Source organism: Lasiosphaeria miniovina, assembly GCF_030549165.1.
Source record: "Lasiosphaeria miniovina strain SMH2392-1A chromosome Unknown B0T26scaffold_9, whole genome shotgun sequence".
Classification (NCBI taxonomy): Eukaryota; Fungi; Ascomycota; class Sordariomycetes; order Sordariales; family Lasiosphaeriaceae; genus Lasiosphaeria; species Lasiosphaeria miniovina.
Genome location: NW_026848228.1, coordinates 833,532 through 856,814, shown reverse-complemented (window position 1 = coordinate 856,814; position 23,283 = coordinate 833,532). Strand labels below are relative to the sequence as shown.

General features: G+C 54.5%; 8 protein-coding genes across 8 annotated transcripts; 4 read left to right on the top strand and 4 right to left on the bottom strand.

Moving 5' to 3' along the window:
- Positions 1 to 926: 926 nt before the first annotated feature.
- Positions 927 to 2,336, top strand: B0T26DRAFT_659743 (glycoside hydrolase; the record flags this gene model as incomplete). The annotated part of the gene is made up of 2 exons (XM_060438974.1): positions 927 to 1,017; positions 1,078 to 2,336. The coding sequence occupies 2 exons, from the start codon at positions 927 to 929 to the stop codon at positions 2,334 to 2,336; spliced, it is 1,350 nt and encodes a 449-aa protein (XP_060289477.1).
- A 749-nt stretch (positions 2,337 to 3,085) lies between these two features.
- Positions 3,086 to 4,964, bottom strand: B0T26DRAFT_734767 (pyridoxal phosphate-dependent transferase). Its single transcript, XM_060443211.1, has 2 exons — positions 4,674 to 4,964; positions 3,086 to 4,594 (listed from the first exon to the last, which is right to left on the bottom strand). Exons 1-2 carry the CDS (start codon positions 4,745 to 4,747, stop codon positions 3,418 to 3,420), a joined length of 1,251 nt encoding a protein of 416 aa, XP_060289476.1. The 5' UTR covers positions 4,748 to 4,964; the 3' UTR covers positions 3,086 to 3,417.
- A 642-nt stretch (positions 4,965 to 5,606) lies between these two features.
- On the bottom strand, positions 5,607 to 6,184 carry B0T26DRAFT_532169 (uncharacterized protein). The gene has a single exon (XM_060435536.1). It carries the CDS (start codon positions 6,033 to 6,035, stop codon positions 5,727 to 5,729), a length of 309 nt encoding a protein of 102 aa, XP_060289475.1. The 5' UTR covers positions 6,036 to 6,184; the 3' UTR covers positions 5,607 to 5,726.
- A 148-nt stretch (positions 6,185 to 6,332) lies between these two features.
- Positions 6,333 to 7,454, top strand: B0T26DRAFT_660162 (GDSL lipase/esterase; the record flags this gene model as incomplete). Its single annotated transcript, XM_060439009.1, has 2 exons — positions 6,333 to 7,308; positions 7,384 to 7,454. 2 exons carry the CDS (start codon positions 6,333 to 6,335, stop codon positions 7,452 to 7,454), a joined length of 1,047 nt encoding a protein of 348 aa, XP_060289474.1.
- Positions 7,455 to 9,108: 1,654 nt separating this feature from the next.
- Positions 9,109 to 10,787, top strand: B0T26DRAFT_659725 (uncharacterized protein; the record flags this gene model as incomplete). Its single annotated transcript, XM_060438972.1, has 3 exons — positions 9,109 to 9,376; positions 9,570 to 10,287; positions 10,346 to 10,787. 3 exons carry the CDS (start codon positions 9,109 to 9,111, stop codon positions 10,785 to 10,787), a joined length of 1,428 nt encoding a protein of 475 aa, XP_060289473.1.
- Positions 10,788 to 13,460: 2,673 nt separating this feature from the next.
- B0T26DRAFT_660253 (uncharacterized protein) lies at positions 13,461 to 14,250 on the top strand (the record flags this gene model as incomplete). The annotated part of the gene is made up of 2 exons (XM_060439017.1): positions 13,461 to 13,758; positions 13,820 to 14,250. The coding sequence occupies 2 exons, from the start codon at positions 13,461 to 13,463 to the stop codon at positions 14,248 to 14,250; spliced, it is 729 nt and encodes a 242-aa protein (XP_060289472.1).
- Positions 14,251 to 14,568: 318 nt separating this feature from the next.
- Positions 14,569 to 15,786, bottom strand: B0T26DRAFT_532104 (uncharacterized protein). The gene has a single exon (XM_060435535.1). The coding sequence runs from the start codon at positions 15,541 to 15,543 to the stop codon at positions 14,812 to 14,814; it is 732 nt and encodes a 243-aa protein (XP_060289471.1). The 5' UTR covers positions 15,544 to 15,786; the 3' UTR covers positions 14,569 to 14,811.
- Positions 15,787 to 16,074: 288 nt separating this feature from the next.
- On the bottom strand, positions 16,075 to 18,304 carry B0T26DRAFT_734756 (uncharacterized protein). The gene is made up of 2 exons (XM_060443210.1): positions 18,052 to 18,304; positions 16,075 to 17,815 (listed from the first exon to the last, which is right to left on the bottom strand). Exons 1-2 carry the CDS (start codon positions 18,140 to 18,142, stop codon positions 16,461 to 16,463), a joined length of 1,446 nt encoding a protein of 481 aa, XP_060289470.1. The 5' UTR covers positions 18,143 to 18,304; the 3' UTR covers positions 16,075 to 16,460.
- Positions 18,305 to 23,283: the final 4,979 nt, after the last annotated feature.

The window sequence follows — 23,283 nt, the reverse complement described above, 5'->3', positions numbered from 1 at the left end:
AGCTGCAGCCCAGCCCACGACCCTTCTGGCGGGCATTTCAACTCAACTCCTTTGCACGCCGCCCTATTGTTCGCAACCCCTCTCGCGCCGAACAATAGACAACGAACAGTAGGCAACTAATCCGTAACTAGTGTAAATACACACCTTCATACGGATGCCTCGACGTGTTATACGAAGCTAGTGTTCCGTAGACTGTGACCACTCACGGCTCCCAATGTCTCCTTCCCCTTGTGGGGCCGGTCCGCCTTGGGCAGGGGATGCATGTGCTTGTTTAGGCCCCCTACCCCGTCCCTGCCCCGTACCCGTACCGACGACCCTCGCACTTGGTGAAGAGGCGCCCAAGCTCGGGGCAGACCCGAGCCAAGCCTTGTCTCCTTAAAGGCCGGTTTGCCTGCCCGCTCACTGCCCGACTGGACCTGAACACGATGGGATCCCGTCCGTCCCTCGTTCTTTCCTATTCTTCTTCGTTGAGCATTGTGCGTGCATGACCGAACCGCAATCGTTTCCTGTCGCTATTCTAACATTGTTCTTTGCGGGTCCCCTATTCGTTTTGCTTGTCGTTATTGTTCAAGAGCAGGCTTTTGCCGTCCGTTCTTGCGCCCCTTGCCACAGCCGGCCCACCCCTTTCGCTTCGAGTCTCGCAGCCTCCTTCGTTTGTTGGCCACCTGAGTACATATACGGCGCCTTTCAGTCGTGACTCGGGATCTTCTTCGAGTCAGCACTGCAGCCTCAGTATATTTTCGTTTTGCAAGCCGGACTAGCTTCGCACTTTTTCAGGTTTTGCCTCTAACTTCTTCGACGCTCGCTGTGCGATATCCCGATTTTGAAATCGACTTTCACTTTGCAACTCAGACAAATCGATTTGAGCTCTCTTCAATCATTTTCTCTACGCCTCTAGAGGACAATATAGGAAAACCAAGGACAACATGAAGTTCTTCAAGTCGATCAACAATGCCGCGGCGGTCGCCGCTGTCATTACAGCTGCTCCCCCGAAGGAGCTTAACATCAACCAGCCATGTGCGTGATGTCACTCTCCCCTTACCTTCTCATGAGATTATTACTGACATTGATGTGCAGCTTCTATTCAGAGCGTTGCCAAGACAATCGCTGCCGGGGCTATGTCGTACTACCCCGGCACGACAAAGTCGTTCGCTGACCTCCCAAAGCCGTACTATTGGTGGGAGTGTGGTGCTCTCATGGGTGCTATGCTAGACTACTCTCACTACACCGGGGACAAGAGCTATGACGAGACCATCGCGACCGCCCTGCTGGCCCAGGTCGGCCCCGAGTTCAACTACATGCTACCGGCGCACTTCGGCGACGAGGGCAATGACGATCTAGGTTTTTGGGGCTTTGCTGTCATGTCGGCTGCCGAGAGGAACTTTCCGCAACCCGACCCCTCCATCCCCCCCTGGCTGGATCTTGGTGCGAACATCTGGAACTCACTAGCATCGAGGTGGAACACGACGGCGTGTAGCGGTGGTCTCCTGTGGCAGATCTTTGCCTCGAACCCCAACGGTCTGGACTACAAGAACACGGTCAGCAACGGCGGCTTCTTCCAGCTCTCGGCGCGGTTGGCGCGGGCTACGGGAAACGACACGTACCTGGAATGGGCGAACAAGGTGTGGGACTGGACCCAGGGGGTCGGTATGATCGACGACAGCTACCACGTCTTTGACGGCGCGAGCTCGAGCGATAACTGCACCAAGATCAACCCCGTATCATTCTCGTATAGCGCCAGCATCTTCATGTACGGCGCCGCGGTCCTGGCCAACTACACCAACGACACCAAGTGGGTAGACCGCACCACCGGCCTCCTTGAAGGGTCCAAGTGGTTCTTCAGCCCTTTTGAGAATGCCACCAACATCATGTTCGAACACGCCTGCGAGCAGGTCGACAAGTGCAACACGGACATGCGCAGCTTCAAGGGCTACTTCTCACGCTTCGTCTATGCGTCGACGCTGTACGTGCCCTCGATTCTTCCCACCGTCAACGAGCTACTTCACACATCGGCCGCGGCCGCAGCACAGTCTTGCACGGGCGGTGCCAACGGCACGACGTGTGGCCACAAGTGGTACGTGGGGGGCTTTGATGGGTCGGTCGGCCTAGGCGAGGAGATGTGCGCCCTCGAGACAATCCAGGGACTGCTCGTTGCAGAGTCCACCCCGCCGCTAAAGGGTGACGAGATCAAGGTAGTGCGCGCCTTTTCGGGAGCTGCGTCCTCGTCGGCGCCCACGTCTACTTCTTCCACAACATCCACTGCTGCCGCGACGGCCGCCCCGTCGTCCACGCAGTCATCGTCAGCTGTTAAGCGCTCTCGTCGGCGCAGCCGCTGAGCAGTTGTCTCTCCGTTTCTTTCGTTGGATGTAGAAAAAAGGTTGACTCTTCGCCATCACGGACTCTTTCCGGGTTCGATAACTCGATGTTGAGCTAGCATTTCCCCTGCACCTTTCCTTAGGATATCAAAAGTGCGAGTGGGAGAATAGAGGCAGACCGCCAGCCCCCAAAACCTTTGCTACCACAACACATTTATTTCTACTTTTCTGTGTATATAAACATTTTTTCTTCTTTTGGCATACTAAGCCTTCCTTTTTTTTTTGGGGGGGGGGTTCCTAATAGATGACGGATAACCCCCGTGTGCGTTGGCATTGGCATTGAAATTGGCATTAGCCATGGACTTGGAGTCGGAATTGGTATACACGTTTACATATTTGACAAGCAGCATTGGGAGGAGGGTCACAAAAAGAAGCCACATGAATATAGCATAGCCGTGATGCACGGCTTTTTGACGTTTTCTTCGGTCGTGAAAATTTGCCCGTGTTATTGTCCCTGACGCGAATGAGCACTTGTATGTGTGCAAGTTATCTAATCTGATGGTGGTCAAGCACTAAGCAATGCTCAACCCGGGCTCGCGCTGGCTAGTTTAGATGCCGAGTACCTAAGAATAGGTGATGGTCTGCCACTTGCTAGCTCTTCTCTTCTGTCGCCTAGTGACAGTTCAGAAGTGCTCTCCATGGTTAGGTATCCTCTTCGCTATGTGTGAAGGTACGCATATTTTCTTTCTTTATCCGCTCTCCATTCTTACTCTCCCTCCCTCCCTCCCTATCTATATTTCCCGCGTGAGTGTGAGAAGACAATAATAATTTGACAACCCCCTGAGAGCAAGTAGCTAGTGGAGAAGGACAGTGTTGACGATCATCGCCCAGGATATACGGCAGGCCGCTAGAGGAGACAGGTTGCTTGAGAGGTAGCACGCACGTACAGACCCAGCAGAAAGGGAGGGATAGATACACTGGTCTAGTCATTTATGCAACTTACCTGGCCGATAGAGAACGATGAGAAGGAGTACGCATACAGAAATTTACCAATGCTTTTGTATTTCCTGCTGCATATCACATCCTCTATCAGACCCAACAACTACACACCGCGGACCTCGGCGAGCGTCTGCTCTAGCGCGGCGAGGAAGCGCGTCACCTCGTCCTTGGTGCCGACCGTGATGCGCAGGCAGCCAAGGCAACCGTGCTCCTTGCCGCGGAAGCGGACCACAACACCCTTGGTCTCGGCGAGGCGCTCGTAGACGGCCAGCGCCGTGGCGTTGTCGGGACGGCCCGCGGCGTCGAGCATTTCGTACAGGAGGAAATTGCTGCTGGTCCCGCCGCGCAGGCGGCCGACGCCAGGGATGAGGGGCAGCGCGGCGAGCAAGCGGTCGCGCTGTGCGAGCAGGCGCGCCTTGTTGGCACGCATGGCGGCAACCCCCCTAGGGGAAAGGCCGTAGGTGGCTAACGCGCTCGTCGGGCTCGATACGTTATAGGGAGCTTTGAGGTTGTTGAGCAGGCGGGCGATGGGTGGCGAGGTGAAGGCGGCGCCGAGGCGGATGCCGGCCAGCCCAAAGGCCTTGGACAGAGTCTGCATCACTACTAAATTCGGCCACTCGGTGACCCACTCGGCTAGGGACGCCTCGTCAGGGGCAAAGTCGATGTAAGCCTCGTCGACGACCACGATGCCGTTCCACGTCGGGTGCTCGAGCAAGCGGCGCACATCCTCCTTGGCGATCAGGGCGCCCGTGGGGTTGCCTGGCGAACATAGATACACGAGCTTGATGTGCTGGGACGAGTTGGCTAGCGTGTTACATACGGCATCCGTGTCGACGGCGAAGGTAGGCGCCTCTAGCAGTGGCACTTTGACAAGGGCCACATCGTTCGACTGGGCCGAGACTGAATACATGCCGTATGTGGGCGGGCATACGAGGATGCGATCATGGCCGGGCACGCAGAAGCAGCGCAGCAAAAGGTCAATAGCCTCGTCGCTACCCACGCCGACGAACAGGTTTTCGGGCGTGAGAGTCTTAGGCGTGTGGGCGTAGGTCCGGAGGTTGCACAACAGCTGCTTCAATCCGTGCTGGTGCGGGTCTGGATACCGGTGCAGGCCGAGGAGGTCGACGCCGGGGCCGTCAGCATCGGTGCCGGAGCCGGAGCCGGAGCCGGAGCTGGAGGCTCGGAACAAGCCGTTGCTTGCGTCGGCAGCCGTGATGGGCGGCCCGTAAGCATTCTCATTGGCGTCTAGCAGGATGTTTAACCCGTCATCTTTGTAGTCGCTGTTATTTGGTGTTAGCGCGTGGAGTGTATTTGGGTTTCTTTCGCCAGAGCCGTCAGGGATAATAAGAGCGAACGTACTCTCTAGCGCATCGATAGGGCTCCAATGCGAGAATGTTAGGCCGTGCGCAGGTATCGAGATTGAAGGGCGCCATGACGAGGGGGGGGGGGGGGAGAAAAGACGCGGGGGTCTCTGGTTGGATGCAAAATAAGTTTTCTAAAACGGCCTTCAAAATCCCTGAGAGACTGTGGTAGAAGTACGCCAAGATATATTTTATATTTTCAGTTGTCGACGGGGATGTATCGTTCGAAGAATCACTGCATTGAAGGAGGGAGTCATGTCAAGACCAACGAGCCAATATTCGCCTAGCGCGTTTCGCTGCCGGCCCCGACTCCGGAGGTGTGGGTCCCTTCTGTTCCATTTCCACCGCCTTCATGTCTCGGAAAAAAGAAAACGCAACAGGTGGCTGAGAAGCACGTCCAGGCACAGGTTGGAGCTACGAAATGGGGATAATAAAGCCTGTAGATCCTGGTTTGTGACGTTCTACGGCCATGGAAGTCGAAAATTTCTACAGGAATAATCAATTAAAAAATCGCGTTGTAGCAATGGGGTTCGGGAATTTCACGAACTCGAGCGCGCTTTCCCTCGCTGCAATTTTAGACACGACTTCAGCTAGACTTGTAGGTATCAACTCAAAATGCTCTTCCTTGATCAGGCACTTGGCTTAGCTTACTTAGGTACCTACCTTAAGAGAACTTGAACCATCCGTCCTATGCATAACCCTGACTCCCAAACCGTCCCGCGAAAATGGCGTTGACCACTATCGCTCTGATATTATTCCATACATATCAGGCCATCACCTCGTCGATCTCTGCCTCGGTAGTAGGTTTTGACTCGGTCATAAATTTATCTGCTAATTCTCGTGCCGATCTTACGTCTATCGGACCTCTCTGCTTCCTCATATTATCGGCCCAATCTCTCGGGAGCTGGTGCTTGTCAGAGGATAGCTCACTGACGACAACCTCGGGCGCCCTGTTAATTTTAGGTGACTGACCGAACGCTGATTAGACAATGCTAGCCCGACTAAACCGTGTTGGCCGTTCATCCACCGCGGCTAGATGGGCAGCGAGGCGCTAGGCGATGTCACGGCATCTGCAAAGACGAGGAACGATGTGACGGCGAGGCAGTCGCCATTTCCCCAACTTCCACCTCAACCCCGCCTCGACTATGATTTTTCTTGAAAGTCTACACTCTCTCGCACAAGTCTTATATTGGTATTCAACACGGCTTGATCTGTGCATATACCTCTTGCCTACACGGGAGTGCGTGTTGTTGCTCGTCCCCGCTGCTAAAAACAGAAACGCTACATAGGGGAGGGTGATCGCGCTTCTCCAACCCGCGCCTAGACGTGGGCTAGGGCCTCGAGGTAGCATGCTCGTCATGACTATACCTATTCACACCCGAAGTTCCGTACTCGCTCCGTCTCCTCGCAGGGCCGTCCTCGATGTGGAACCAATATAGCCTACAGTGTCCCGTCGGTCCTCGCTTTCATTCATGCCCGGGTGAATGGGACGATAGATTGATCAGCTTACCGAGTGTATAAATAATCCTGTTGGCCTCGTCTTGTAAATAGACAATCTTGGCTTCTTCTCTGGCTTGCCCTTGACACCCGAGCCAGACCTGTCTATCTTGTGGGCTGGCGAGCTGTGAAAACGAGATACTATCGTCCCTCTTCCAATATGTTGCTCTCCTCGGTAGTTATTGGTGCATTTGCTGCCCGAGCTGCTGCAGGGAGAAAATCTGGGGATGGCTTCGATACTCTTGTGACGTTCGGGGACAGTTACACAGACAACGGGCGCCTAGGATACTATATAAACCACAACGGGAATCCTCCGGCGCCTGGGCAGTACCAGACTGTGTCAACTACTACTGCCAGCGGCGGCTTGACTTGGGCACAGTTCGCTGCTCAAAACGCCAAGGCGAGCCTCGTCGACTACGCCATCAGTGGTGCAACATGCTCCAACAAGATCATTTCGCGCTACTTCTCGGCCATCAACAAACCCTTCCCGTCGGTCTTGGACGACGAGATCCCCTCGTTCAAAGCTGATGTCTCGTTCAAGGCGCTCTACGCTGACCGGACGGCTGACAATACCGTATATGCGCTATGGATCGGAACCAACGACCTGGGCTATGGCGGCTTCTTGTCCGACTCGCAGGCGCCGAGCACCACCATAACGAACTTTGCGAACTGCATCTGGTCAGTGTTTGACAGCATCTACAAGACAGGGGGTCGCCGGTTTGTGCTCCTCAACGAGGCGCCCCTAGAGTTGTCTCCCCTATATGCCACCCCTCAGAACGGGGGGACATACGACAGCCAGTTCTGGGGCAACAAGACGCTCTACAACGTGACCGAGTACAGCTACAAGATCAAGGAGTACACGACTAACGTCAACACCATATTCGAATACGGCGTGCCTTTCCAGCACAAGATCAAGTCGCGGTGGCCCCAGGCGACGTTTGACATCTTTGATGTCCACAGTCTGTTGACCGAGATTTATATTAAGCCATCTCAGTACCTGGATGCTCCGTATAACGCCACGGGGTATTGGCACCACTGCTCGGCCACAAACAATTCGGCGTGCACTGATCTGACGAACCTGGGGCCACGGTCTGGCTTTCTGTGGTATGACGAGCTGCATCCTTCAGAGAAGACAGGTAGGTTTCGACTGTGTTCTGCCTTCAACTCCGCAACACAAATATGCTGGCAGAGTGGCTAACGCGCAAATCTAGACTCTATCATTGCAAAGCATTTTCTTGACGTGGTCGCTGGGAACTCGACATTTGGAACTCGCTATGACTGAAAGTGGCTGAGGAGGAGATGCCAAGGGGGAAGTCGGTCCTGAAGGGAATCGATTTGGGTGAGGCGCACTCAGAGTTCCAGCGCAAATACCTACCTGTTGGATGCTTAATGAAAGCTTGGCCGCATCAATAGAAGGCGCGCATGCCATAGTCAAGGCTGAGGGTGACGTCGAGTACCGTGCCGAGTGTAGATACAATCCGCTCCTGGCAATATATGGCACGACATTGCAGCTCTCTGCAAGGGGCCCGAGCAGGTTGTTGTACTCACTGTAGCAGCAATTAACCGTCTGTTGAATACTCGAGGACTCGGTGATTCGCAGTGCTGTGGGCAGTGTTCCCAGAGAGCGGGGGCGACTCGTCGGCCTGTGGCCATTGCCAGTGGAAGAGGACGGATCTGTTTATGCAGGACCGACAGCTGCTGGTGACAAGGCGGCGACGGGCTGCCCACTCGGCTCAGCCCATGGCCCTGTCGTTATGTCGTGCTACCCCACACTAGCAGGCCCAAAGGTGCCAAATTAGGGTTAGCCGGGCTTTGGCGCGAGTTGCGGAGACTCGAGGGCGGCCAAAGAGCACCCTTGCCCGCTCTTTTGCCTTTTGAATTTGCATTCTGGTCCTCGTGGGCATTTGCACGACGCGCAAACCTCGCTCCCCTCTCTCTGCACCGCGCCCACCGCACACCCGCCTCCCATTGCCCATCGTTCGACCTCGGCCAACATTAGCGATCAAAGGCAATCGCACGTCCCCCTTGGCTCCTTGCGTCACCTTGCTATAGCCTTTTAAATTTTATCTCTTCCGATCCCCCCGCGGCTCTCGTCACCCCTCTTGGTTCTGGTGTGCCTTGAACCACATCAGTCTCTGGCCATCTGGCCATCCCATCCCCGGCTAACGGCTGCATCTCTGGCGTCCCAGGTGCCACCTCTCCCGGGCCAAGATCCTCCCATCCAATCCCTACCACTTGCAAGGCAATAATAAGCCGCAAGAACAGAAGGGGAAATCCCGCAGACACTTCTCTACGGAGTAGACATATTGATAGTCTGCAACCCCCCTTGCATCTCGGGCGTGTCCCGTACACCGTGTTAGTTGCCCCACGTCCGTCGTTTGGGGGGGCGCGGCAGCAAGACTGCGGTGACGACTGCGGTGACTGCGACGACTGGCCCGCCCTGCGCAGGACAAGAAGACAGGCAGGCAGACACTTCGGCCCAGCCACGTCCCCAGGGACCAGATTGGCAGCCAATCGCCCGCCGATCTCAGCGCCGTTTCTTCAGTCCCTTCCGAGGTGGTTGCCCGCAAGGCTTGACAGCTTTTGTCAAGACACGCATCCGCCCTCACCCCGGCACTCTTCAGTGCGTCAGCAGCCATTTCTTGCGCGCGCGTTGTCTCTCCCTACGAAAGCACGCCGTACTGGGCCCCAACAAATAAGATTCGTCGAACGAATTGCCTTGGCGCTAGCACAACTACCTCAGGTATCCGTACCTCCACCGGATTTGATGGTCGTACCCATTCCCCACATCGGCAGCCGCAATTCCTGATCTCGACGACGCTTCCGTTGTCCTATCTGCCCGCATCCCCCCCTCGCCCCCCCTCCCCGGCGCTCGCCCTCCCGCTCGCCCTGCCTTTGGCTCGGGCTGTCTTTGAACCCACTCCCGATACCCAGCCATGTACTCGGCCCCCTATGGCTACCCAAATGCTTCGGGTGGCCCATCCTTTAACGGCGCCCCACCCCCTCAGAATCCGCACATGCAGCCTGGTCCATCCCCGAACCAGACCCAGCAGATGATGTATAACACGCAGCAGTTCCCCATGGGCGGACCCCAGGGCCCTCACTTCCCTGGCGCTCCGAATCCAGCCATGATGGGAGGTGCTGGCCTGGGAGGAGTCATGCCGAGTACCGCCATGCATCCTATGGCGGCTGCCAATGGTCAGAGTAAGCCTTTCCCGATTACCTGATGCTGCCTGCTCTCCGATGTGATGTATCCGTTTCGCCTTGTGCCTCTTTCCGTTTCTTCCATCGAATAAGGTTGTCAGCAGTAATGTTGTTGTCTCGTTCCAGTGTGCCGCTGGCCAGCACCTAGCCGTATCTTCATCCTGGAAAGACTAACACGCTCCCCCTTTGACAGTGGCATACCAGACGCCATACTCAGGCTCGCCATACGGGCCTGCGATCCCGTCCTCGGCGCCGCCTCAGCCGCAGCTCCCCGCAAACTACATGATGTCCAACTCAATAGGACAATTCCAGATGAACCAGATGATGCCCCAGCAGCAGCAGCAGCAGCAGCATCAGCAGCATCAGCAGCAGCAACAGCAACGGCTACAACAAAATGAGCAACAACAGAATCAGCAACATCAGCAACACCAGCAGCAAATTATGCAGCGTATCCAAAACCAACAGAACATGTCCATCTCGACTCCTCAACGCCCCTTCAACACAGGACAAGGTACCCCGAATAGCTCAATGCCCCCCCAACAGCCAGGACAAATTTCTACCCCACAAGGCCACAGTACACCCCAAAGTCAGACTCCAACCACGGCTCAGCCGATGAGCGCCTCCGGAGCAACCCCACAGACACCTACGTTTCCATCTACAGGGCAGCAGGTGCAACTGAACGGCACATCTGGGGCCATGACTCCGCAGAGTCCTGGCACAGAGTCAAGGGATAAGGAGAGATTCTCAGTCCTCTTGGAAATTAACCAGGAGCTTCTATACGAATCAGTATCGTTGGTCAATCATCGAGCTGAGCTGAAGAAAGAGCAGGCAGCCGGGGAGGTTGGTGAGGTAAAAAATGGCGAAGTAGACTATGTGGAGGAGGAAAGGCTGTCAACACAGGACTATGCGCAGTAAGTTTGGACTGTTTTGTTGGACCGCTCTCACCAAACGCTAAACAAGATACAACAGGTGTATGCGCAGGTTACAGGCAAATCTGACGTATTTGGCCGCGCTAGCCGACCGCAAACCATCGGTGCAGGTCCCGCCTTGCCCCGCCTACCTAATGCCCCCTCCATTGAATCTTAACATCAGGCTCCGTGTACCTCAAAGCACACCGGACGACTCTACCGAGCCGTCAATCAACCCGAGCGTGGATCGACCGGATAGAGACAAGCTCATGAAGGACTTGTACAGGAAACTCCAAGCCCTGTTCCCCGGCATTGATCCGAGGAAGGAGCCTGCTGCCCAAATGCCCAACACCAGGGCCCCACCAGGACAGCACCCAAGCCAAATGGCAATGAAGGCGCCGAACGGCCAAATTCCAGGACCTAATGGCAGCCCTGGTCCTGGCGCGCAGGCTCAGAGGACTCCCCAGATGACAAATTCCGCCGCACCGATGCTGCAGTCCTAGGAAGATCCAGCCGTGGTGAGCACTGTTAATGAGCTATGGATGATGAAGCATTAGTTTGTTGGTGTATCTTGGGGTCTCCCAGATGTGTTTCTGATTCGGCCCTGCAATAAAGATTGTAACGTACATGCCTAACGAGATACCTCTAAGTTTTAAGTCGCATAGTCGGAGTGGGGAGTTTATACCGCGAGTGCTGTTACAAGTGGCATTGCGGATTCTATCCCGGGTTCTTTATAGGGAGTGGGGTCGGGAAAACTTCAATTAACAAAATATTTGGCGTTGGGTCTTGTCGCGTTAGTCGGTTCATTGTCTAATCAAGAGTTGGGTGTTTCTTTGTGCTTGTCAGGTAGACCTGTCGTTGGACTGGGTGTCATCGCTCCGCCAACGCGCTCGCTCCGATTCCATTTGGATAAAGTGCTCCATGGCCGTGTAAGAATGTCAGAAGCATGTGTTTACTAGGGTACGGAGTAGCGACCTGGATATCAGGTCCAGAACGAGTGTGTTTCTCTTCTTTTGGGAGAAAGAGACTCGCGAATGGGTTTTCGATCTTAATGGAGACAACTCGACTCAGCAGCCCTGAGCTGGTTGCTAGGGATGGCAGATACAAGTCACTGAAGGCACTAACGCCTTTCTGTTACGGGCTACACCCAGTACACACTACTTCTTTTACCTTCAAGTCGGCTGTCTCGATGGTTTAGTGATCGAGGCGTGTGGTCGAATTGCGCTTGTTGTAGTCTAACGGCGGCGAGAGTCAAGGCCAAGGTCATCATCTTACGGGATCTATATAAATCTTGTTACGGCGGCGGCGGCCATTTAACAAGCGACAAGAGAAAGCCCACACAGAGGGTAGAAGACATCGAGGATCTAATCATAAGAGCCAACCAAAGCCACCCTTTCCACACAGAGAGGTTGTTGGTGGATGGCATCGCTTGCCGCCTGACATGCTTCAAATAATGGATGTGTCCACCAGTGTCCCAACGCAAGGCGTCTAGAACTGGCGCTTTAAAGTAAAGTTAATCCTCAGTGCGAAAGGATTGTGGGCTTTTGGCTGTGCGTTAGGTACGGGTGCGCCGCTCTTGGCCCGGCCGGTCATTGACGAGCCGCATCCAAAAGAAGGGACGACCGGATAGAAGGGCGCCATGCCCACGCCCGGTCGAATCTCCAAGGCCATATCACCCGTCAAAAAAAACCGTCCGAAGGAGGCCCAAAGGCACGTTGTGGCCAAACGGCAACACCGCCCCCTTAGATTGTTGGGGAACAGGTCATTTCCTCGCCTGGTCGGCACTTTTACGGGCAACAAGAAATTCATGGGCCCCTTACGGAGTATTGAGGGAGTGCCCGTTTTGCCACGGGAGCGCTTGCTGATACAGACTTGGCAGGATAGCCGACGACGCAGACAATCAATGGGGCCAGAGGATGTATCTCCGTTCGCTGTTCGCGCCTGCCTTACCTAATGTTTCCTGTGCTCTAATTAGCATGTTATTGTTTTTTTTTCTTCAACTAAGTATTTGTTGTGCTCTGTGCACTACGTTCGCCTCAATCTATTTCCGACGGGTGAACGACTTTCGGATGAACGTGACGGGTCTACATATCAGGTCGTCATCGGTTGTTGCTTGGCTCATTTCGCGTGCGGCCAAGATACGTTGGGCGTGCGCGCTCCGGGCCACCGCTAGTGAAGTCCCTTTCTGCCAATTTTGCCAGCGAGATAAATGACTGAACTGGCCTGATGACTGGCCGGACCGAAATCAAACATTCGTAAAAACCTGCGGTCACACTTTCTGTCCCTGACCAGGGAGGAAAGCTTGTTCGGGTTCAATTGCCCATCTCACCTTGGTAGGTGGGCATTATATCATCCCTCGCGCCGGTCTAGGTCATGAAAGCAGGCGCGTCCAATGGGTTGGTCATGCGCGCAAAGCTATCAATATTCACTCGCCAATCACTTCAGCAAGGGCAAAGAGTCGAAAACGGCAGTTGAAACCAAACAAGTCCTGGGCGGGTTCAAATCATTGCCGTTTCTTTCCTGCTGTTGATGACGCTGAGGAGAATGAAAGAGCGATCTAGTTCGCTACAATTTGTAAACTTCAAGTTCGATTGACTTTTCGGGCGCAAAGCCCGACCTGAGAGGTTCGGTGACGGTGCTGTCCCGGGTTCCTGGCAGCGCGGAGGCAGGAACAACGCAGGTACACAGACACCGGGCAGGTGCCGTTGCAGGGGGGAACGGTGCCCAACTTAAAATTAAGGAGATCGCTTCTACGAAAGGTGCATTACCGGGAAGGTACCTTCCCCGCGCAGTGCCGCTTAGGAGTACCTACCTGCTCTTTAGCCCCATTTTTCCTTTAGCAGGAGCCAACCAACGCTAATCACCAACGCCCAGTCCTCACGCCCGTTCATTAATCCACCTCGTTTCCCGTCGATTCTCTGCTCCATCTCCTTTCACCGTTTACCTTCTCTTCACGCCGAAGAAACCTGTCACTCCTTTAACCACCTCAGAGACCTGTGCTCTATCCATTCGTTTTCGGGCATACCTATGTACCTCATTGACTAGCGAAGCTATTGAGCTTTTTCGTTTTGCAACTCTCACCCTCAAACAACCCTGTTGTCCTCGAAACGCCGACTCATCTTAAGCGCCCTCTTCCTCCGATCAGATCCTCCTGTCGCGATCCGCGAAACAAAACGATGCTCGTCCGATCTTTCTCCGCCCTAGCGGCGCTCATGCTCACCGCCGCCCATGCCGCCGCCGAGCCCATGCCGTCCAAGTCGAATCCCCAGTTCACGAAGATGTCGACCCGCCAAATGTTTGGTGTGCTTCGTCGTGCGGACGATCCGTATCTGCCAACGCCGTTCTCCTGCGGAACTGGCAACACGTGCGCGGAGGCTTGCGGCGCCGGTTTTGAGACCTGCACGGCTACCGATAGCCAGGTTCATTGCTTCGATCCTACAGCTGGCGAGACCTGTTGCCCCGATAGCACCGGCAGTACGTGATAGCTAGATAATAATGGCGAGACAAGTAGGCGACACGGCTAACTCTTTGGCAGACTCTTGTGAAGCTGGATTTTTCTGCGCGGCCACCACAACGAAGAGTACAGTGTGCTGCAATAACGGCAAGTCGTTGGAAGACTGTGCCAAGGATAACAAAGTCGTTGGGGTTCTGGTCTCGGAGACTGCCGCACCAACAACCTCGTCGACAACCGCCCCTATTTCTTCGTCCACGCCTGTCACAACCACCGCAGCTTCCTCCACGGTAGATAAGAACACCACGACAGCTGCTACCACGACAATCTACTCGACGACGTCGAGCGCGGCACTCATCCCTGTGAGCTTTCCGACGTCTAACATCACGTCGATCATCTCCAGCCTGCCGTCGCAGCTTCCGACGAAATCCGCGGTTCCGACAGGCGGCGCAGAAAACCTTGCCACTCCGGGGGGGCTGCTCCTCCTTGCGGCCGGTATCGCTGCTCTTCTCTAGACTCAAAACTGCATCAAGCCTCTGGACATTCTCCCCGAAATGAGCTCCACGGCGAGTTCGGGCCCCCGAGGCCATGACTGCTTCTACGAGATATGAGACACGACAAAGCCGACCCACGCACCCCTCATACCTAATTCACCCCGCCTCATAATTTGTGCAAAGTTGGGCGTGTTGTGTGATGCTTTGGCAATTCTACCTTTTTCGACGCCCGGCTGTTCGGCGCAGGGGTGGCGTTCGATGGCGAGCCTGTTTTCAAGCACTTACTCTTCTGATGATCCCGCAACCTGAGGGGCGGGAAAGGATGTGTCTGGTCGTTGCCCTACCAAAGGATGGATGCATCCATATTATCTTATACCCTTCGCTCTGGCGCTCTACCGGAGCATTTTCTCTAGGCTTCTGGCTTTTGGCTTTTGGGGGGTTGCGTTTGAGGGGGGATCGGATCCTACTTATTCATGTTCCTATTATTAATTTGCCATGCACACAATAACATAACCAACTTTGCACATCTCTACTCTGCCGACCCATTTCTGGGTATTTCTGCGTCGTCCTTGTCGTCCTTCTTTACCTAAGTCCCGTAAATGTTTCGCCTTTCTTGCCGTCTCCCTTAAACGCGCGAAGGTGTGGATGGAATGTCGTGCTTTCTGTTGGACACATCCCATTTTTGGTTGAAATGGTGTGTAAGGCCACGCAAAACGTGTTCTCGCCAATGATCATTGGACACGCCCGCCGTAGAAAATTTCGGGCGCCGTCGCAGTGATCCATGATCTGCACAAGGAACAAGAACCGGGTTCTTTGAGGAATTGTTTTGCTCGATTTCCTGTACAGACGGTGCCCCGTCTCTTTGGCTGTTTTGTCTCGGCCTTGCCGCGTTTTGTCAACCGGCTCTCTTCTACTAGCCACGTTTGTTCGATGAATATTCCTATGCCCCTTCTCTTGCCTATCCGTCCCTTGATCCCGTTGCTCTGAGTTTCTAGCTATCCTTTTCCTTCTGCCCGGTGGGTGTGGTGTGTTCCCTGTTCTAGGTTTGTGCCCCTTCTTGCTCTCCTGGCTGTTCTTGTTCTGGGCTCTCTGGCTATGGTCCAATCCATGAATAGTTGCTGGCGCGGTATCTTTGAAGAGTAAGGAATATTGCCAGAAAACAACCTGGCCAGGAAAAGCCTTAATTGACCATTTGTGGCAGAGATACTCCGTAGGTCTCGCAAGTTCTGTGTGGTAGGTACCAGAGGCCTCACGAACTACCCCATCCCTTGAGAAAAAAAACATTGAAAGTGAATCGGAAGGCAATCCAGGCATTTTTCACACCACGATGTAAGCATTCGGGGAATAGACTGTCTACGGGTACCTCCAGAGAGTGATTACAAGGTTGGAAGCTGGCCCCATCAGCGCTCGTGTTGGTGTTCTCGACGTCATGTCGTTGGTCGTCTCGTCTCGTCTCGGGGCTTTATTGGAAATTGGCATGGACACAAGTTTCTTGGAATTGTCATGGTCCATCATGTATATCATGGAACGACACCCTCCCCCCTAACGAACTTGAGGGTTTAAGATTATGTTGTTGTCAGATCACTGGCATCTTTGACGAATCTCTACACAAGGGCCTAAGTTTATCCATCCCCTTTTTGTCCCTCCATTCAAAGTTCTTTTCTGTTACTCGTGCTCTCTTCCCTGTAGCGAACAACCGCTGTTTCCCGTGCTGCATGGGGCGGCATTTATCTCAAGCAGTTTGCAACATAATTACCGTACTAGCTACGCAGATTAATTCCACCTGATGACAAGCAATAATGACAAGGTTCACGCGACCGCATTAAATGAGGCGCTCCATGACTACCCATTACTCTTTAAATTATCAATAATTAAAACGGAAAACGAGCGAAAAATACCTACCGTTAGAAGCAGGAGTCCAAAAACGTTTCTGAAAACAGGGTTCAAGACCTGGATGTAATTCTGGGTATCCCAAGGTTTCGGGGACCATCGGCGGGCGGAGGCTGGCTGAGCTTTCGATCTTTTTCTACTTCTCTTTCTTGTCTAAAGTAACTAACCCCGTAACATCTTTCTTTATAGCACGTTGGGTAAAGGCTTGTGAGTAAGGTGATCATACATCATTATTTTCCCCAACGGTCTCCTTGACGTAAGCACCGAGCTAGCCATATATATTTCATACCTTCCAGGCGCACTTAGAGCATCAGACGCCTGTGATCTCCAAGAGTATAAATCTACTTGCCCGTCTCAACACTAAAGACCCTACCCTGCCCGGCACGCTTGCTGCGGACATGTCTCTCGAGCCTTCTGGCAGCTTCACCGACGGTAGCCACGAACCCGGCCTCGCCATCGGACAGCACCTCGCGCGGACTCCCGTCGGGCAGGTAGTAACCTGAGCACAGGATCACGGTCGAGATCTTGCCCCAGGTGCCTACCCAATCCACGGCATCATGATCCGCAGAATCCCAGAGGGCGGGGCTCCAGACAGCGCAGCCCGTCAGGTCGAGGTACTCGAGACCGTAGAGGGCCTTGCTTAACTTGCGGAGGACCGCCACCGCTTCAACCCAGTCGTTGTCGAGCGAATGGCTATAAGGACCCGTGCCGCCGTATTGGACAACGCGGCCCTGGGGGGAGACTACCGAGGTGAATTTGGCATTGGGTGTCAGGGTCGGTTCCGGCCAGAATGCCAGGCTCAGGTGCGTGAGCGTCGGACCGCAGTGGGACACGAAGGCTAGGAGGTGGCGCCACGACACATTGCGAGGCAACCACAGGTCGAGTGCCAGAGACAGGTGGGTGAGATTCGGGAGCAGGGCGGGCGGGATGACGAGTGCGGCGTCCGCTTCAGGAGCGTCCCATCGATCGAGAGTCTGGCCCGCAAAGTCCTCGTCTGACGTTGGAGAGGACGAGGGAAAAAGGAAACCCGACAGCTCGCGCAGCTTCAGCGACCGTCCAAGGCAGCGGGAGAGGTCGAGGTGGTGGACGTCTTTGTTCATGATACTGGGACTCAGGTATTGCTGCTGACCCTGATCAGACGACGAGTCCGGCGAGACGGGAGTGGCGTCTTCGCCATCCGCAGGCGGGGGTAGAAGAATGGCTTGTAGGTCGGCGAGAGACACGCCTTCCGTAGTGTATGCGGCTAGATACGTGATTAGAGCAAGTCGGAGATGCGTGGGAAGATCATAGAGGTAGTAGTGACAGTATTCCTTCTGGAAGGGCCAGTCGAGGGCCAACCGACGCAAAGCGATGTCGATCAGGCTCCCGGTACCGGGACAGTAGGCGCCAGGTAGAGGGCGGCGGTCGTCCCTGGGCCGGAAGGACGTCCGGTCCTGGGGACTGGCAAGCGGGGCGGATGGTGAGAGCCAGCTTCGCGGAGGAGCCGGGCCTGCCGGCGCAAGCCTGCCAGCGCCGAGGCGGGCAGGCCGACGGGGCCGTGGGGCGGGTGTCTCGGGAAGGTGGAGGATATCGCGGATAACGGGCGGGACCGACGGCTGCACGTTTAGGGCAGGGGCCTGAGTGGCGCCACTCAGGCGTACACGGCGCAGGTTGCTAAGTAGCTCATTGACGCTGCGGCGCTGCTGTGGAGAGCTGTCTGTGAGCTGGTTAGCAGAAGCTCAAGCAAGCTAACTCAAACAGGGGGAGTAGCAGCAGCAAGTAGGGGGCACGGGGAAGAAAGGAAAGAAAGAGGGAAACAGAGAGCAGCAGGGCAGCGACGGAAGCACAGGGCACAGCTCCGTCGGCACACGACAGGGCAACTCAAGGTAGACAGGGAACTAAAGTATGGATAGACGCGTGGGTGGACTGGGAACAAGAGGAAGCCTAACGCACCATGGTCGCTGCTGGCGCCCGAGATGCTGAGCGACGCAGGCGCGGTCGACTGCGGCTTGGTGAATTTGGAATGGTATCGTTTCTTCGGCATCACATTCTCCTGAGCTAGGGTTGGCCGGGGCGGACGGACAGGCGCAGGAAGGGTTGATCACTCCTTGCCTGTCGCCGAGTTGCAAGTTTCGTCTTGTAACTCTTTGTTGCAGGCGCAAAAAGACTACAAGATCCTGACAGACAACCACGTTTGACGTTGGCGGGGCTGACGAAGGCAATAAAGTGCATATCACAGTACAATACATACATACATACATTACTGTACCCTGTGACTCAGAGACGTAATATCACCACAGCCAAGGTATTATCGGCGGAGTATTTTCATATTTCATAAGGAAGGAACGCAGTATTACCCGGCCCCTTACAACGAGCTTCCTGCACTTGGCTGGCATCCTCGTGAGCAGAGAATAATGGATTGTAAGCCATACGCAGTCCAGGCAAACATACTACCATATGCATACCTGCCCTACATACCCTCTAAGTAGTACGTACGCCTTTTCTTTTTCGGCCGATTAGAACCTCGAAACGGGCAGGCAGAGGAAGGCGTAATGCCTCAGGAAGCTCAGACACCTTCCCGTGATAGCCAAGCGACAAAATAGCGTGTAAGGGTGTGAGTCCATCGCCTTGTCCCCGGCAATGCTTGTCGTCCGGTGTTCTTTCTGAAAAGGAAAAAAGTTTGAGAGAAAGGGAACAAAAAATGCAATGAGAGTCTCGGACAGTGACTTGTTTCCAAACATTAGTTAGCACTGTATATGCATGTACTCCGTATGTGTATACATACCGCCCTGTACCTATCCGTACCTCGGTTACTTTGAACTCCGTAATTACACTGCCTTCCATTGCTTGCGGGAGTTGGAAATATGGAAGCGTCTTGCGGAGCAGTGCCCGGGACAGCCCGAGAAGGACCAGACCCACTTGGACCTTTTTAGCTGCTGTGACTTCGGCATGGAGGCGTTCCTCCCCCAAAACAGACCAGGGAGAGATTCCCTAGCGCCTCTTCCCCCCACGCTAGCTGGCGGGGAGAAGGTGCCCGCAACGACTGGGAAGAGAACCTGCCTTGGCTTCCATGCCTGGAAAGGTAAAAGCAGGCAGGACGAGTTTGATTCCTCCCTCACCCTTGTTTGTTGTAATTATAGTCATGTGTAAAATGTGACCGACATCTGCCCGCTGCCCTGGCTATGACTTGCATTAACCCGATACACAGAACTCCACAGCACTAACGTACCCGGGGGGGCTAACGACGGGAGATACGAACGACTTCGGAGGTGGGGCACGCTGTGCACGTCGAGCTGAGCAGACCAGGTCAACCGAAACGGACTAATGCACTAACACAACGTCCTTTTCTCGCAGCCGTTCCTGCCTCCAGTGTACATTTTGGCCCAACTATCTTTTAGATGCCTTGGGCTATGGTATGGATAATCAGACCACTTGCCAGCCCTGGATTTCAAGTGAGAATGGGGTGGCCAGTCACCTCTGAGTAGGAATCTACATGGACCACCTTACTTACACGACCTCACAGCTCATTTTATCATTGGCCATTGTGTTGGATGTAGGTATGTACTTGTTACCGTCCATACAATGCCTTCCCCTGCCTGCGTCTATATGCCATTGTCTGCCTGTTTGCCTCGCAACAAGCCGTCGTCGTCTTGGTCGCGTCTTGGTCTTGCATTAGCCGTGGTTCCGGATCCGATGAAACCGCCGGCTGCAGCATGCAAGCTGCTCGCATGCTTCTCTTGCATTTGTCGTGTTCGAGCTGCTTCTATACTTGACCAGCCTGCCTGCTCGACCACCATACACCCCAGCCTTCGGGTGCGGCAAGACACGAGATCAAAGACACGAGATTCTAGGGGGGAGGGAAGAGGGGATAGGGGAGAGGAACAGAAGGGGGATGGGGGATGGGGGATGGGGGATGGGGGATGGGGATGGGGATTGACCGAAGAATTTCCCTTCTTCGCCGCCCGTAGTCTTCTCTTGTCCGAATATCCAGCCCCTTCCCGTATTGCCATGCTCCGAGAATGACGGCATCCACCCAGTGCGCTTTCGCTACTATTCTTGGTTTTCCATGATCTGACAAGACCGCCGTCGCGGTTGCCGCTATTTTTGTTGTTGTTATTGTTTTTATTGCAGCCGACACATTTTGCGGGTTCGGCGTTGACTGTTAAGCACGCGTCAGAGCCGCTGAATCTGTGGCGGCTTCGTGGACATTTGGTATTTCCGCAGATTGAACACACAGACCCGTCTGGCCAGCGTCTGGCCACTGGCTCCCACTCTGCGTGCCTTGCGCGTCCGGGCTAGCCTCTGTTCTGCATCGTAACTCCGTCGTCTTCGCTGCCATGCCGTCCTCAACGGGAGGCAGGAAATAACACTTGAGGATTGTCCCCCTACTGTTTTTCTTCTTCTTCCTTTTCGCCACAGTTCGTTGGACATCCCTCAGATGTTTTGTCAAGTGAACGTTTGTCTCTTTTGCGCCCAAACAATGGGTCCCTGGCTGCGAGGCCTCCTTGGCAAACACCTAACGAGATGGGGTTGGGCTCCTGCTTGATGGCCGAGACATAGAGACCTTCTGTGCATCTTGTCCGACATCAGCCACGCGACGGATCATGAACCGGCCACCATCCGGCACAGGGGGGCTTGTTGAGACAGCGAGAAGGGTTAATTTTGGCCCCCGTATTCTTCTCCCCTTTCTTTCTCCTTTTCTTTGGCCCGGATGAATCACGGCGCTTTCCTATCACTCGTCCCGCGCCCCAGCTCGTGGGACGAGCTGCTGCTCCCATGACAAGCTGACGGGCTGGCATGAGGCTAGCAGCCTGCCCTTGGGCGCGTCAACAATGGAGCCTAGGCATCATATGTCTGTCGTACAATCCCATATGGACCGAGTGGGGAGAAACAGCGCCCTGCAGAGACGCCAGCTGCTCTTTGGGAAACTTGGCTAGCGGCCCGAGATGTGACGCGTGTAGTGACATGTTTGTAAGACAGGCCATGCGGGATTTGGTTTCGAGACAAAGCACTAGCCGCCAGTCCTGATCTTTCTCGCCTTCTCCATCCTTGAGTTCCGTCTGCAGCCCCAATCCCGAAGTGTGTGCCCATGTATCCTGCCAGGCCGAAAGTCATTAGGCTGGCGCCCCATAGTTTATCGAAGATGGCCTCCTTATCCCCACCTACATCGGGCATTGCCTCTTCTGTCCTGGCATAAGCTGTATCGAGAGATATAGGAGTTGACTGCGGTCACAATGGAGACGCGTAACGGCGCGATAGGGCGGTTTCGACTTTGAGGAGGATTCGGTTGCAACAGGAATTGGCCCCTGGGCTTCGCTGGCTGCCACGATTGAGGTTGATAAGCCAGGTCCTATCTATCCGGATTGGGAATTGGTTAGCGAACAGATCCAGAAACTGAGGTCCGCCACACATAGATTCGGGGGCAGAGAAGGAGGCTTGGGAAACCTCGGCCGAACCCAATCTACCTGATGGCTCACAGAGCTCTAAGCACCACCGGGTGCCCTGGGGGTGGAGGAAGGGGGCTGCGCATGTGCAAGCCCGCCGCTGCGGTGGCCGCTCCCGATGGAGTGGTCACCATACAGAGATTTACTCTTTCTGACACCCGCTATGAAGTCAGGGGCTGGCCTCATCCAGCCATCGCTGCCCGACGTGCGCCGAGTCACTCGTGTCTGGGGCACCATGCACGCCATCTGCCTTCCGACATTGAACTGCATGGCCATACGGTTCGTTCGGAAAAGACCAGTGTTGGTCAAGAGACTACCGCAAATAACGGCACCGGTCGTGATTCCTCTGACTGGCTATTCTCCATCCTTGAACGCTCTTGACCATGCGCCTTGGTTTGGTACTGAAGCCTCGAGTATCGACGTTTAGGATTTGGATAGCCTCTTTCGATAAAGCTAGGTGCATTTCTACAGCCTCCCTAAACAGGCACGTTGCCTCGTGCAATAATTAATACACCGAATCGTGATTGGGTGTGTGTCTTGTGCCTCGGAACCCCGGCAGGAGTCACGGCCGCCTATGGAAAGGACCGGGCGCAACACGAAAAGGGTCTCCTGTTTTCTGCTCCAACTGGAGTACGTAGTGAAGCTTGTTATCGCTGATTGGGCGTGGTCCAGAACATGTAATCTTCCCAGACTTAGATGCTTCTGATTCACCGTCAAGGCCAGTCTCCATAAGCAACTAAACCGCGATTACTGCCCAAAAAATAGCAAAAAGTGTTGTCGCCGTTAGATTTTCTATTATTGTGGAAGGAGGTCGGTTTCTTAATTGACAAGCGCCAAGAGACACCCTAAGCCATGTGTTTCTCAGCTGTGCGGTTATATAGGGGGATACCTTCGAAGTCGTTTGAGGGTATGACCATCGCCAATTTCATGCTCGCATGGAGGAAGAATAAGTTTTCGGGGTCGAAGAAACAGACAGGCGCTTGGATAATATCTCAACTGCGCAGGGAGAAGCACCCGAGGCAGGAGTAACAAGTACATGTACAGTGCGATGATCCAAAATCCCCTGTACAAATGAGGGCAGGGAAACAAGCCGCGTCACCGAGAAATCGAAGCTACACGTTCTCGTTACGACATGGCAGATAGCTACTATGTCAAGGCGCGACGGTGTAATGCTTTAGACGAATAGCTAGTCATCATAGAACTGACTATTTTCGTGCTCGCACCTCGCGCTCGGGGCGGCAAGGGCAAGACAAGCTGACGATTAGAGGCGGATGTCGGATACCCAGCGAGCTCGAATGATTGCAACACCCGGCTCTAGTGCACGTAGTATCAACCGTGTGCCCACCACCTATGCTGGGCTGTCCGAGTTAGGAATGATGTTCGGAGCACGTCGTCAGGTCTCGGCGGGAAAGCCGATCAGTGAATCAAAGCTATGCAGTCTTCCCCGAAAGGAGGATGAAGGAGATCAGGCTTCGCCGGGGACGGCAGTGCTCAAGTTAACATGTGCCTTTGCCTTTTCAGAACCTGGCATGATGAGTGGGAAGGGGGCAGCCTGGTACATAGAGTACATGTACATACCTACTGCCATGCAGCCCACAAATCTGCTCCACGCCCGCAACGAAGAATGGCACGCAAGGCGACAATCGGTACCTCCTCTGTCATCTAGGTATCTGCCCGTACTATGCTGTCTCATTTCTTACCAACCTGGTACGTACTTTCTTGCCAACCAGGCTGTTCCCTA